This window comes from Temnothorax americanus, unplaced genomic scaffold (genome assembly GCF_048541705.1).
Source record: "Temnothorax americanus isolate GAGA-0224 unplaced genomic scaffold, ASM4854170v1 Scaffold2, whole genome shotgun sequence".
Classification (NCBI taxonomy): Eukaryota; Metazoa; Arthropoda; class Insecta; order Hymenoptera; family Formicidae; genus Temnothorax; species Temnothorax americanus.
In genome coordinates this window covers 92204-107686 of record NW_027509338.1, presented here as the reverse complement: position 1 = coordinate 107686, position 15483 = coordinate 92204, and the positions used below count along the sequence as shown (strand labels likewise).

The 15483-nt window shown below is 36.2% G+C and overlaps 1 protein-coding gene across 5 annotated transcripts; it reads left to right on the top strand.

The window, feature by feature from the left end:
• The first annotated feature begins 1256 nt into the window (after positions 1–1256).
• On the top strand, positions 1257–15324 carry LOC143896776 (uncharacterized). Of its 5 annotated transcripts, XM_077404786.1 has the most exons (8): positions 1274–2119; positions 2182–2427; positions 2513–2734; positions 3376–3480; positions 3731–3878; positions 14177–14296; positions 14436–14588; positions 14802–15324. In XM_077404786.1, exons 6-8 carry the CDS (start codon positions 14264–14266, stop codon positions 14910–14912), a joined length of 297 nt encoding a protein of 98 aa, XP_077260912.1. In that variant the 5' UTR covers positions 1274–2119; positions 2182–2427; positions 2513–2734; positions 3376–3480; positions 3731–3878; positions 14177–14263; the 3' UTR covers positions 14913–15324. The 5 variants fall into 5 exon arrangements, 4 of the variants coding, with proteins under 4 accessions (XP_077260912.1, XP_077260914.1, XP_077260916.1 ...); XR_013256745.1 differs by lacking the exon at positions 3376–3480 and having other exon boundaries at positions 1257–2119; XM_077404788.1 differs by lacking the exons at positions 3376–3480; positions 3731–3878.
• Positions 15325–15483: the final 159 nt, after the last annotated feature.

Sequence of the window (15483 nt, the reverse complement as noted above, 5' to 3'; positions counted from 1 at the left end):
GGGAACAACTAAACACGCAGGAAGCGGGAAGAGGGAAGGCGATTTCACTTCAAGTTCAGTGAAGTTTGGAGTGACAACTTCACTCTAACGACTTTACTTTAAAAATCAGAGTGAAACTCTACTCTTTTTACCTTAGAGTGAATAAATTTACTCTATTGGAGCGAATATTCACTCTTTTTGAGTGAACTGGTCAGTAACTCCATGATTAGAGTGAAAATTTCACTCCAAAAAATTTAGAGTATTCAACAATGTAATTTTAATCGGTTTCTATCGGTTTGAATCGTTATATAACGATTAAACCGATTGGAAACGATTGAAACGGATTCGTACTCAAGGATGTAAATGCACTCGTTTTCTATCGGTTTGAATCAGTCTTAATCAATCGTTTAAATTGTTATTATGATTTCGTGAACCCTGAAATCACGAAATTATAATGATTTAAACGGATTGACTGACCGATTCAAACTGATAAAATCCGTGAATTCCGGATATATAAACAGGATTATTTACTACTTTATTATAATTCCATTCTTTGTACTACAAATTTATTACAATGTGCAGTATTTATTTAACCCTTTGAGAAAACACCTTTTTTTTCATTCACGGAGAACACTCTAAGTCAATCTGACCCTATAACATACACACTTTGATCGTCCACCATTTTAAATTGACGAGTGCAATTAGCTTGAAAAAATTCCCAGATGTACTTGGAACATTGTTAAATCAGTTGATATAAATTTTTATAAATAAAAAGTGTTATTGGAATTATTTACATATTTTAAAAAATTCAAAAACAATTTAAAAAAATATGTTTTTTTTTTATTTTTTAAAATATGTAAATAATTTCAACGGCATTTTTTATTTATATCAATTGATTTAACAATGTTTCAAGTACATCTGGGAATTTTTTCAAGCTGATCGCACTCGTCAATTTAAAATGGTGGACGATCAAAGTGTGTGTGTAGAGTCAAATTGACCCAGTGTGTTTTTTTAAAAAAAAAAAAGTTTTTTACAAAAAAATTTTATTTTTTTATGTTTAATATTTTTGACTAAAATGTTTTCTGACAAAAAAACACAAAAAAGGGTCAAATTGACCCTGTGTGTTCTCGAAGGGTTAAATAAAAGCATTTTACAGTTTTGCAAATATAGAACTCATGATTTTATCAAAAGAAAATCCTGTAGTAAGAACTTTATTACGTAAAAATTATGTGTTATATACAATTTTAATGATTAAAGCGGATTTAATCCGATTTACATAGCTACTTTCCCCAATTTAAATGGATTAAGCGCAGATACGATTAAACCCGATTGAGTAGAATTCAGATGAATCCGGAAATATCGCATTAAATCCGATTCCGGTGTTGTATTAAAATTTCACAATTGATGCGGATTCAATACGATTCATGTGGTCATTTTATTTACCCGATTAAAATGGATTAGGATTAATACGATTGAAACCGATTCAGTCGGATTCAGATAAATCCGGAAATATCGCTTTAAATCCGATTTTGGTGTTGTATTAAAATTTTACGATTGATGCGGATTCAATATGATTCATGTAGTCACTTTATTCACCTGATTAAAATAGATTGGCATTAATACGATTGAAACCGATTTAGTCGGATTCAGATGAATCCGGAAATATCGCATTAAATCCGATTTCGGTGTAGTATTATAATTTTGCGATTGATGCGGATTCAACACGATTCATGTGCTCACTTTATTCATCCGATTAAAATGGATGTGCATTAATACGATTGAAACTGATAACGACGGATTCAGATCAATCCGGAAATGCCGAATTAAAAACGATTCCGATTGATTTGTTATTAGAACCGATTTACTTCCAATCGGGCATTCGATTAACCGGATTGAAAATGCATTTATTCCGATTCAATTTCACCGAATTTAATACGGAACCAATCGGATTTAATCGGTCATTTTCAGCAGGGATGCTGGAGGTCTCGTACTTGATCCAAAGAAAGGTTTCTATGACAAGCTGGGACTGCTGATGGACTTCAATTTCTGGTATTATACAAGATGTATTAATCCGAGTATTATACAAGTGTACAATTTGTGTTTTACCACCGTGCCCGGTGCGGGGTATGTTGACGCCGAGGTAATTTTCTTATATGCAAACAACATGAAGTAAATATCTGAACTAAAACATAATTTATACAGTGCAGCAATTAAATATTCTCGAGTTAAATCTGGAGTCAGGTATGATCCCGACGGAGAGTCACAAATTAGTCAAAAGCAGACAGCAGATTAAGCAACTCATGAAAGCGCCGAATCTATTGCCGGAACAGAAAATGGATTATCATATCAGGCAAATGGCGTTGAACCTCACAGCCAATTCCATGTATGGATGCTTGGGGGCGATGTATTGTCGATTTTACGCTGAAGGTCTCGCCGTTCTGATAACAGGTAAGACGCAAAATATTTTATATTTAAAACGCCGATAACATGAAGCATAATATATTATATAACACCATAATGTTTTTTTACATAGGGCTATAGCCTAGGAGGAGGACGAGGATAAAGCGAAGAAGAAAAAGCAACGTACGTAAAGAACGCAAAGAAAAAGAACGAGGAAAAAAACGTGACGAAGATGATGGCAAAGGAAAGTGGGAAACCATTAAAAGTGACGTGGCTATTCCTTTCGAGAAACCGAAGATGTTCGCTAAGGACGCAGAAATTAATATTGGTGCGGTGTTGAAGAAACTTTCTGTCGGTATGTATCATGTTACGTGCTGGGAGTTAATAGCTTTCATCAGATGTAATGTAGCAACGTTAGTAGCGATTTGCAATTGGCGACAATGCAACGTAGTTGCTCAGCCACTGTACCGTGAACTAGACCTTAATTAGGCTTATTGCTCTGTTGCATACGAAGAGGACGAGACCGATGTTCCCTTTGGCTTTTAGGTCCTTGCGAACTGCTGTTAAATATGAATTTCTTACAGTAATAATGTATAGATATTTACATTATTTTGTCGTAATTATTTAACATACGTTTGGTTTCTCCCGCTGGAACCGAAGATATATAACGTATGTCTATAATTAAGTGCATACATAATACAATTGAACAAAACATAAAAAAATTGAATATTTTCTTATTAATGTAAATATCTACATTATTACTGTAACGAATTCATGTTTAACAACAGTTCGCAGGGACCTAAAGGCCAAAGAGAACATCGGTCTCGTCCTCCTCGTATGCAGCAGAGCAATATAAGCCTAAAAAAGCTCTGGTTAACGGTACAGTGGCTGAGCAACTACGTTGCGTTGTTCATTTTCATTGGTCATATGAAGTTTGCACACGTCAAGCTTGACATCCTAAAGGTCACACTGCATTCTGAAAACGATACCGTGCAGGTTTGTTAGCGTATACGTGGTGTCACAGGCTGGAAGGTATTTTCTATGTTTTGGAAGTAAAATTTGGAAAATACAACATGCCATAATAAGCTCTAATCAGGAAATGTAAGTGTAATTAGTGCTATAAACATTCCGTTTAATAGTAATATAAAATTGTTCTTATAAACATTAATTATAATTAATTCAAGTTGTCTATTATTTGAAAAAAAATTGATTTTTAGAATTTTTAAATAGATTTTTAAAAAGATAAAATAATTTAGATTTTCTAAAATTAATTGTGCTTATGCTATCGGAGAAGAAACACTTATTATAAAATTGATTATAATACCAAGACAATTATATATAACGATTTCAGATGGTACAACGGCATTTTATTTTTTAAGTTAATGCTGAATGGAAAAGTCTATAAGCATATTGCGGACAAGGTGATGCCTAATCAGGATACAGCCACGAAAAAGAAAGATATGCGCATGGCAGGGAAATTAGCGCTATTCACAAGCTTTGTAAGCATATTTAATAACAACGAGGATTCTTTGAATTGAACTCTGTCTTAAAATAGCATCAATTGAAGTGAATCCACTGCTGAGTGTAGAAATTATACGATTTTATGCGTCACAACGAATAGACCAACAGGAATGCTTTTTCCAGTCGATGGTTTTAAATGTTGCTAACGTATCTATTTCATTGCAAATGCATCATTATGAATTTATGATCGGTAGTAAATGAGAGATATGTGAATTAAAAAGATGTGTACATTGCCCAAACAGTATCTTTGTATGATTACAAACTATCTTCATCTAATTTTTTAGTGACAATATCCGAATAATTTGCGTTAGTATTTCTTTGTAAAAAAAATATGACGATTATATTACAGTACATCTGATGATTTTAACATAATTATAGAGGTAAAGTGTGTAAATTGTTATGGTTCCATCCAAATGTAGCTTTTATAGTATCATTTATTGTATCGATACCTTAAGCTGTTTATAAAAAAGTAAAAAGTATTTTAAGACGAGAGAAAGATATAAAAATAGAAAAAGAAAAAAGAAGGAGAGAAGAGAAGGAACAATATAGAGAAATGTATAATATATTATAAAAATATTTATTATATTGCAAATATATTTTTAAATGTATATATTAGTTAACTTCTTTATATACACTACCCCTCACATTAATTTCAATATACAGGGTGTATCATTTTAAATGAATAACAGATTCGTTGATTTCTCTGTAAAAGATGAACATCATGATACATGTTTTGCACAGAATTAATACACTTGCTGTTATAAACATTTCATTTGCATGCATTGCATTTTTATATAAATAATATGTAAAAATACAATGCAAGTGTTGAAAGTGTTTATAACAGCAAATGTATTTATTTCTGTAAAAAACACATGTATCATGTCCATCCTTTACAGAGAAATTAACAATTATAGGGGTATATTGAAATTAATGAGCGGTAGTGTATACGTTCAAAAATTCATGGGTTTTATATCTCGTGCTTAAGTTACGAAAGTTACAGAAAATAAAGAAGAGAAAAAGAAGAAGAAGGAGATAAAAGAGTTGAGAGGAAGACTGGAGAGTATAGAGAGGGAGACAGATGGAAGGAACGAAGGGAGGGCAGGGAGAAGTGAAAGAGGAAGGAAAGTGGGAAATACGAAAAAGAGATAAAGCAATGGAAGCGTAGGTAAGAGAGCCAGAAAGGTGGAGAGAGTTAGAAGAGAGAGACGGAAGAAGGAACAATGTAGTAGTGAAAGGGGTGGAGGTAGAAGAGTGAAGGCAAAAAAACAGTAGAGAAACTATGGCTAGAGATGGGGAAGGAGGGAGGAATAAAAGAGGTAAAAGAGATAGGAAAAAAGACGGAGAAAGAGAAGATAATTTTAGTTAGGTTAAAATATAGAGTAAGGAAAAGAGAGGTAATGCAGAAGAAGAACGTGTTGAAAGGGAGGATGGAAAGAATAGAGAATGACATGACCTTGAAGGAAAGAAAAATGCAATGAAGCTTAGAGAGGATAGCTGAGAAGGAGAGAAACAATAGGAGGAAAGCCTGGATAAAGTACGGAAAGATTTCGATAAAGGGGATGTGGTGGAGTTGGGATGAGGAAAAAGAAGTCATGACAGATGGAAGAGGAAATGAGAGAGAGAGGAGCAAAAAAAAAAGGGGGGGAGAAAAAGGAACAAAAGAGAAGGAAAAAAGTAGAAGAGAGGCAGACGGAAAAATGAAATAGAAAGGTAGTGAGGAGGGAGGAGAAACGATGGGAGGGGTGGGAGAGTTAGGGAAAAAGAGAGTGTGGTGAGGCTAAGGGGAAGGAGGAAAGGTGTCAGACAGAGTAAAGTGTGGAATGTAAAAAAGAGTGAAAAAGAGGAAAAAGAAGGGGAGGGGGAAGAAATGAATATAGGAGAGAGAAAGAGGGGAAGGGACAGCAAGGAAGTTTAAAGATAGGCTTTTGGAATGTAGCGGGAGTGAAGGGAAAACAGGAAGGGTTTGGGAAAGGATAAAAATGTGGGATGTCGTGGGGTTTGTAGAAACGTGACTGAAACAGGAGGAATGGGAGAAGATGAAGAATAGCGTGCCAAAGGAGTTCAACTGGAGGATACAGGGTGCAAAAAAAGAAAGATTTGAAAGATGAGGAAGAGCAATAGGTGGGATAGAAGGAATAGAAGAAGATTGGATAAAGTACGATAAAATTTGGATAGAGGGGAAGTGGTGGAGTTGGGATGAGGAAAAAAGTCCTGACAGATAGGAAGGGAAATGAGAAAGAAGAACAAGAAAAAGAGGGGGAGAAAAAAAAACAGAGAAAGAGAGAAAGAGTGGAAAAGAGGGAAACGGAAAAATAAAATGTAAAGGTAGTGGGGAGGGAGGAAAAACGATGGGAAAGGAGGGTAGAGAAAAGAGGGAGGAAAGGGAGAGTAGGAAAAAAGGGAGTGTGGTGAGGGTTGTGGGAGGGGGAAAAGAAATCAAAGAGGGTAAAGTGGGGAAAGTAAAAATGAGTGAAAAAGAGGAAAAAGAGGGGAGAAAAAGAGAAGAAAGAAGAAAGGAAGGAAAAAACAGGAAGAAATCTTAAAGATAGGCTTTTGGAATGTAGCGGGAATGAAGGGAAAACAGGAAGGGTTTTGGGAACAGATAAAAGAGTGGGATGTCGTGAGGTTAGTGGAGACGTGGCTGGAACAGGAGAAATGGGAGAAGATGAAGAATAAGGTGCCAAAGGAGTTTAACTGGAGTATACAGAGTGTAAAGAAAGAAAGAGTTAGAAGAAAAGGAAGAACAATAGGTGGAATAATGATGGGAGTCAGAAAAGAGTTAGAAGAAGAAGAAGAATGGGTGAAGAAGGAGGGTTTAATGATTAGAGAAGTAAGATGAAAGAAGGAGAATGGAGATTAGCAACAGTTTACGTAAGCGGCAACTTGGACAAGGTAATGGGTAAGATAAAATCGGTAAAAGAGGAGGTCAGGAGAGAGGAGAAGTGGATAGTGGGGGGCGATTTCAATGCGAGAACAGGGGAGAAAGGAGCGCTGAAAAATGAAGAAGAGGGAGTTGAATGAAAATCGAAAGATAAAATGATAAATAGGTAGGGGAAGGGGCTGATTAGATGGGTGGAAGAGGAAAAGTGGGAAATTATGAACGGAACATAGGAGGGAGATGAGGAGAAGGAGGTGACTTTTACAGGAGGAAAGGGGGAAACAGTGATCAATTACGTAATATGAGAAAAGCTTGTGAAAGAGTGACAAGATTGGAGGTGGGGTGTAAGCTAGATTCAAATCACCAATCAGTAGCAGTACCGGTAGACAAAAGTTCGATTGTGATTGGTCAATTTCTTACGGGTTTAGAGCTTAAATATTCTTTAAAGCAAGGTTGTAGACCAGCACTTAAGATCTATCCAGACAAACTTGCATAGTTCATAAACATAAGCATAAGAAAATTGATTTGTTTATATACATGTGCATAAGGAAATAGATCAATCCATTTTCATATGCATATGTTTATGTACTTATGCAAGTTTGTCTGGATAGATCTTTAAGCGGGGAGCACACACTTCTGTACAACGCATAATGCGTAAGCATATGAAAATTGATTGATCCATACACATGTGCATAAGGAAATAAACCAATCAGTTTTCTTATGCTTACGCATTATGCGCTGTGCAGAAGTGTGTGCTCCCCGCTTTAGGATTACTAGGTTAACCAAAACTCCATAAGCGCATGTTTTGACATATGCGTACTTGTCGTATATGAAATAATAAATATTTTATAAACATACATGTGATATTGTGACATGTAATTAAAATAAAAGTAATAAACAATTATACAGTAACAAAATGAGAGAAAACTTGTATTATAAAAATAAATTAAAAAATGTATAAATGTATGGATAAATTATATAATAAGATAATAAGAAATTTATACTGGTATTGTAATAAATTGACGAGTGACGAATTACGTATATTACAAATATGTTACTATGTAATTTTATTATTTTTGTACGAACAACAACATTATAATGAACAGTACAAACCTTAAAAGTTATATTATGTACACACATATATAATGATTAATTATTATTGCTCATTAAATGTAGTTACTCGTACAAAAATAATAAAATTACAAAACATATTTGTAATATAATGTATGAATTGGACTTGGTTAGATGGCGTGTAAGTGAGCGGATGTATGGAAGGATTGTGCGGTGTGATTAAGCGAGTTGTGAGCAGATAGAGAATAGCGAAAGTGAGCGTAGAGTAGTGGATAGGTTGTTTGGAGGGCTCTGAATAAGGGTGAGTGGAGGCAGACCCAGAGGTGGTCGTTTTCTGTACGTATTTCGGCCGGGAAAAGCGAGCGGTAGCCGTTAGGTTATGGCGTCGCGTATCCCGACGAGCGCGGGAAGCGCGGGCGATATCGGTAATAACGGTAGGGCGGGTAAGGTAGGTAGGAGCAAGATCGACAGCAAAGCGGATAGTAAACAACGTAAACTTGAGTTAGGTAAATCAGTGTCATTTAGAGATGAAGAGAAGATGAAACGTGATTTAGGTATATTGAGAGATGAAATAAAGGAAATGAGGGAACAGATATCCAAGGAGGTAGGTAAATTTGAGGAGATAAAAGAAAGTTTTGCACAATACGTAGAGGAAATAAAAGGTAAGGAAGGAAAAAACGAGGAAAGACTAAAGGGAATTAAAAATAAATTGTTTGAATTAGAAAATAGGTTAGAGCGTTGTGAGAGAGGTGAGACGGATATTGGTAGTAAAAGCAAAAGTCAAAGCCAGAGAAGTGTTAGTGAGAGCAGATTTTCTAGAAGGAACAGAGGGGGAAGTAGCAATGCGAGATCCCTGGTAAGTGAGGGTGGGCTAAGTGACATAGAGGTAGGCAAGCTTAAGAGATGGATGAAAGATAAAGAAAAGGAAGATAGAAGGAATAACGTGGTAATTAGAGGGATAAATTTAGAACAAGAAAGAGACTGGAAGGAGTGGGCGCAGAATTTTTTAAGAGATAATTTAGGTGTAAGATGTAAAGTAATAAGTGAGGAAAAATGGCACGGTTACCGTAGTTAAACTGGAGGAGCAGGACAAAAAAGAAGTGATGATGAATAAGTACAAACTAAAGGGTGGAAATATATTCATTGAAAATGATCTAACCTGGGAGGAAAGGAAGGTACAGGAAGAAATTTATAGGTGGGTTAAGGTACAGAAAGGTAAAGGGGTAGAGGTTAAGGCAGGTTATGCGAGAGTAAGAATAAATGGAATGTGGAAATCGTGGGAGGAGGTATCGAGGAATTTGGAAGAGAGTGATGGTAGTGGAGGTAGTCAAGCGGCAGGAGGGGATGAGGGGAGAGCTAAGGAAAATTTTACGAAGTGAGCCAGAAGGTGGTAGAGATAAGAATAAGGGAGGATAAAAGGAAAGAAAGGGATGAAATTAGGAAGGGGGAGAAGGTCAGTGAAACGATGATAAAAGGTTGGAAAATCTTATTTTGGAATGTGGCAGGAATAAATAACAAGGATATCGATTTTTGGGGTTATATTACAGATTTTGATTTCAAGTCAATAAGAAAGGTAGGGCAAAGGGAGGTTTTATTTTAGGTAAAAGGAAGGGATGGGGGAAGGAAGGATCAAAGTTGATCAAGAAAGAAGAGGAAGGTTTAGTTCTGTCAGAAATATTTGAGGAAGGTGAAATAACAAATATCATATCAGTATATAATAGGGAGGGTTGGAACAAGTTGGAGGAGACGTTAGATCGGTGGATAGAAAAAGTAAATAAAGAACTTGTGATTATAGGAGAAGATTTTAACATCAGAACAGGAGAATTAGGTGGCGGGGAGGAAGAGGAGGGAGAGTGGGAGAGGAAAAGTAAAGATACATTAATAGGTAATGGAGGCAGGAACTTAGTAGAATGGGTTCAAAATAAGGGATGGTACTTGCTGAATGGTACAACAAAAAGTGATTGGGAAGGTGAATATACATTTATAGGTGCTAGGGGTTGCTCCGTAATAGATTATATGATTGTTTGCGAAGAAATGCATGATAGAATTAGGGAATTTAAAATAGATGCGAGGGTGGACTCAGATCACACGCCTTTAGTCGCGATGTTAGATGTAAGAGATAGGGCGTTAGGTAAGAATAAAAATGTACAGAGAGAAGAAGAGGAAGATAGGAATGAAGAGGCAAGATGGAAAATATGCTGGGACAGGGAGGCTATTGAAAGTTATAAAGAGAAAACTGAAGAGGCTATCTGGGAAGATGATTATCAGGAATTGTCAATTGAAGAGAAGTGGAACAAACTTAAGAAGATAATTCAAGAGTCTATGATAAGGAAGGAAATAATAATTAGAAAGAGGAAGATTGGTTCTAAGGACTGGTGGGACAGAAACTGCACTAGGAAGAAAAAAGAAGTGAAGAGGATGTATATGAAATGGAGAAAAGGAAAGGTAGGAAGAGGAAGGTATTTGGAGGAAAGAAGTAATGAAAGCGATGTTTGAACAGAAGAGGAAGGAGAAGAGAATCAAAGAAGAAGAGGAATTGAAGATTCTAAGGCAAGGATCAGAGGTCTGGAAATTCATTAATAGGAAAAGAAAGAAAAAGGTGTGGAAGGAAAATGAAATTGGGGGTGCAGAATGGATGAAGTATTTTAAGGAGCTTCTCGGAGGTACAGAAGATATGGCGGAAGACAATAGCATGGGAATTGAAGAAGAAGGGCCTGTTTTAACAGGCTCACAGTTGGAGGAAGAAGAAATAGCTAAGGCGGTGAGAAGATTGAAGAAAAACAAGGCTGTAGGTGTGGATGGAATACCGCTTGAAGCTTGGCTGTATGGAGGCAGGGCAGTTAGGAAAGGTCTAATAAAGGTTCTAAATCAGGTCTGGAAGGAAGGAATCTTGCCAAAGGACTGGAGGACCTCGATCATAGTCCCGCTACATAAAAGAGGGGAAGAAAACATAGTAGGGAATTATAGAGGTATTTCTCTTTTATGCTCGGCTTACAAAATATACGCTGAAATTATCAGAGGAAGGTTAGAGGAATCTGTCGAGCAGAAAGGCTTGCTACCAAAAAGCCAAGCTGGTTTTAGACGAGGTAGATCAACTATAGACAATATTTTTGTGCTGGATTATCTAACTCAGAAGGAAGAAAGGAAGGATAGGAAAGGTAAAGTTTATGCACTCTTTGTGGACCTAAAGGCAACTTTTGACAACGTTGAGAGAAGACAACTCTGGAAGATTCTTAGGGAAATGGGAATAGAAGAAGAGCTTATAGGAAAGTTAGAAAGGATTTACGAGATCACAAAGGTAGCGATTAGAACAAAGGAAGGTGTAACGAAGGAATTTTTTATAACAAAAGGAGTTAGGCAGGGCTGTGTTCTGAGTCCGCTTTTATTTAACCTGTATATTGCGGAGATTAGGAAAGCATTAGAAGTAAGAAACATAGGCGGCGTGCAATTAAGAGATGTAAGAGTGTGGTCGTTAGAGTATGCAGACGATATGGTATTTTTAGCTAAAAACAGGGATGCGATGCTAGATATGATGGATACAATTAGGAGATTTTTTAGGAAAAGAAAAATGACTTTATGTACGGATAAAACTAAGATGGTGGTGTTCAATAAGAGAGGTAGGAAAAAGGTAGAAAAATGGAAATGGGAGAATAAAGAAATCGAAGAAGTCAAGACGTTTAAATATCTAGGGTTTGTATTTAGTAGGAATGGTAAATATACAGAGCATATTAAAGAGTTGTGTAGGAAAAGCAGGATAGCGGCTAACAGGACGTGGGGGCTAGGCGAAAGAATTTGTAGGAATGATTTTATTAGAAGAGGGATGCTATTTAGATATTTAGTTAGGAGCGTGATTTTATATGGGGTGGAATTATGGGGTTGGGAAGAAAAGAAAAATTTAGAAAAGATACTGTTGGATTACGCTAGATGGGTTTTCAAATTAAAGTTTTGCACGTCGAGATATATAATGTCTAGAGAATTAGGGTTGAGCAAATTAAGGATAGGATGGGGAATTAGGGCTATGAAATTTGAGGATAATGTCAGGGAAACAAATGAGAAAAGGTGGATTAAAAAGTGTTGGCTGGAGAAAGAAAGTAATGATTGGAACGATAGGTATGGTAAGGAAAGAGAGAAATATTTTAATAGGAATGGTTGGAGTGTTGTGGCGGTGGAAGCCTTGAGAAGGGAGGGGAGAAATTTAGATAAGGAAATGAGGAAGAGGGATGAGGATGTACAGAGGCAGTTAGAGGAAAACAGAATTTTAGATGCAAGGTATAACAAGAAATATAAGGAGCTAAGTATGGATTTGGAAGGCCCAAGTTATTTAAAGTTGGACAATTTAGACAGGCAGGATCTCGGGAATAGTATCAGAGCGTTGTTAAATTTAAGATGCGGGAACTTAGAATCGGGTAACAGGTATTGGCTAGATGAAGAGAAACAAATGTGTATTTTTTGTAATGAAGGCCAGGATAATATGAACCACTATGTTGAAGATTGCGTTAAGACAAAGGAATGGTTTACAGTATTAGGAAAGGATAGTAAGGAAAGGTTGGAAAAACTTTGGAATGATAAATTGGACACCACCAAAGCGGAGGTACTGCTAAAAGTTTTTAGGGAAAGGGATGCGAAAGAAAAAGAAGATAGATATAGGAAGTCAACAGGTTGTGAAAGAGGCTGTGAGATAAGTAGTTAGTGCAATAAGATTCAATAAGAATCGAGGCCCGTGCGTGTGTGTGTGTGTGTGTGTGTGTGTGTGTGTGTGTGTGTGTGTGTGTGTGTGTGTGTGTGTGTGTGCGTGTGCGTGTGCGTGTGCGTGTGCGTGTGCGTGTGCGTGTGCGTGTGCGTGTGCGTGTGCGTGTGCGTGTGCGTGTGCGTGTGCGTGTGCGTGTGCGTGTGCGTGTGCGTGTGCGTGTGCGTGTGCGTGTGCGTGTGCGTGTGCGTGTGCGTGTGCGTGTGCGTGTGCGTGTGCGTGTGCGTGTGCGTGTGCGTGTGCGTGTGCGTGTGCGTGTGCGTGTGCGTGTGCGTGTGCGTGTGCGTGTGCGTGTGCGTGTGCGTGTGCGTGTGCGTGTGCGTGTGCGTGTGCGTGTGCGTGTGCGTGTGCGTGTGCGTGTGCGTGTGCGTGTGCGTGTGCGTGTGCGTGTCGTGTGCGTGTGAGTGTGCGTGTGCGTGTGCGTGTGCGTGTGCGTGTGCGTGTGCGTGTGCGTGTGCGTGTGCGTGTGCGTGTGCGTGTGCGTGTGCGTGTGCGTGTGCGTGTGCGTGTGCGTGTGCGTGTGCGTGTGCGTGTGTGTGTGTGTGTGTGTGTGTGTGTGTGTGTGTGTGTGTGTGTGAGTGATTTGTTAAATAGATTTAATAAATAAATAGATAAAATATCAAATATTAAATGTGCCATAATTTGTAATCTTTTAATTTTGTAAAGTTGTAAATTTTAATAGGTTATGTAGGAGCATGAGGAGGAGTGTGTGTGTGAATGAATAGGGAAATGATTTTTAAAATATTTATTATTCCATATATGGCGAGTATGCATATGTCAAAATCATATATGTAATATTCTAAAGGCCATTGCATGTACAAAAATTTTAGTAGTAATCGCAAGGCCGTAAGAAAATTGACCAATCACAATCAATTATTCTTTGACCGCAAGAAAAATTATTGACTATGTTTAGTTAGTTTTCTTACGGCCTTGCGATTACTAACTATAATTTTTGTACGTGCAATGGCCTTTAGAACTCATCAGACACAATGAGAAAAATAAAGAATAAAGTAAAGAAATAAGGAAGAAGACATATGTTGGATCTTTTTAATGTATACGGGTACTGAAGTGAGATGCATTCTTTTATGCCTTTATCTTATTCTTATAATAAGTTTTTTTTATTGTGTCTGAGCTTTAAAGGTCATTGCACGTACAAAAATTTTAGTATTCCAAATTTATGTTTTTTATTTTATTTCATTTTATTAAATGGGTTTAAAATGTTCAGCAGTATGTGGACATTGCCATGGCCAGACTTGCCTTAACGCAGCACCTAATATATATAATCAAAAAATGTGTATGTGTGTGTGTGTGTGTGTGTGTGCTATGTCAGCTACGAAGATGAATCTCCAGATTTCATGGCGGAAGCTGTAGAAATTGATTTGCTTTATTAAATAAAGTATGGACTTTATATTTTTATGTGTTAAATAATTATAATACTTCCAAAAACTTTTAAGTGATATATTATAAATAAAATAATAGAATAAATGGCGCGCGCGTAGCGCGCGCCTTTGTGTTGTTCTAGTCTCTTGTAAAATTCATGCTATTTTTATGCATTATATAATATTTCTTTCTTTCCGTAGCTGCAAATATTTTTCTAACAGAAGGTAATTGTCTGAAACTCGGTGACTTCGGTAGCGCAGTGCAGATTAAATCACACACAACTATGCATGGGGAACTCTAAGGCTTTGTTGGTACTCAAGGTTAGTATTTTAATTGTTGTGTAGTAAAATCTCATAAATTTATTGCACCTGATTTATATAATTGCGTTTAAAAATTTAACAAACTGTTCAAAGACTTCACAATTCTTGTATTTTTAATTATCTCTTTAATTTTTTAAAGCTTATATGGCACCAGAAAGTATTTATGAAGTCTGAAAGTAGTGGACACGGTAGAGCCGCTGATATCTGGTCGGTAAGCTGTTTCATCATCGAGATGGCAAGTGGAAGGTGTCCTTGGTCAGATTATGATTCAAATTATCAAATTATGTTTAAGGTAATTACAATTAAATGCATTATTATAATGTTGAAAAGTAATTATTTTGATGGTTTGAAATATCGATAAGATAAATGAAGATTTAAGTGTTTACGAATTCAGAGAATTGAATCTTTCTTCTCATATTTTTATTTTTTTAAATTGAATTTTAAATGCTATTGAAATTTAAAATATTAATTATCTAACTCGAGATTTTTGGCTTTTTATGTCAAGGTCGGAATGGAAGAAACACCAGCCCTTCCAAAAAATCTTTCCGCCGAAGGTATAGATCTCGTGAAGAAGTGTTTTCAACACGATCCGAAGAAAAGGTTTGACTGCAAATAATCTCCTCGCATACTCTTTCGCGCGTGGAGAGTACGAAGATGTTAATGAAAAATGTAATGTACCAATTTCTATTGAGTTCACAAAAATATATTTGATATTCGAGACAAATGTTTCTAATGACCTATTCTGTATAGTTGGACTTATGTAAAACAAAGAATAATCTTTTTTTGTGTTTCTAAATTAATACAGAGAAGTTATACATCTAAAATAGTATTAAAAATATATATATATATATAACTTCTTTAAATATATACACATGTAAACTTTTCCATTTTATAACACTGGCTTTATGTAAAATATTTCCCCATCCGTTTCTCGCGCAATAATAGCAATAGTCTGTAAACTTTTCCATTTTATAACACTGTAAATATATATACACATGTAAATCCATAAATAGAAAAATTATATATAATATTTGTATTATTAATTTAACTATATTAAAATAAAATAAACTGCCACTGCACAGTTATCACAAAACATGTTGGAAGGAAAAATATCCTCTCAACATGTTTTATGCGATGACTATGTATAGAGTGGTTATGTAATAGATATCAAGAAGATGTTTAAAACT

Excerpts from the sequence above, each read along its gene's own strand:
- LOC143896776 (XM_077404788.1), top strand. The coding sequence starts at position 14,264 with ATGGGGAACTCTAAGGCTTTGTTGGTACTCAAG. Across the intron at positions 14,297-14,435 it reads AGGCTTTGTTGGTACTCAAG|CTTATATGGCACCAGAAAGT; the intron begins GTTAGTATTTTA and ends AATTTTTTAAAG. Across the intron at positions 14,589-14,801 it reads ATTATCAAATTATGTTTAAG|GTCGGAATGGAAGAAACACC; the intron begins GTAATTACAATT and ends TTTTATGTCAAG.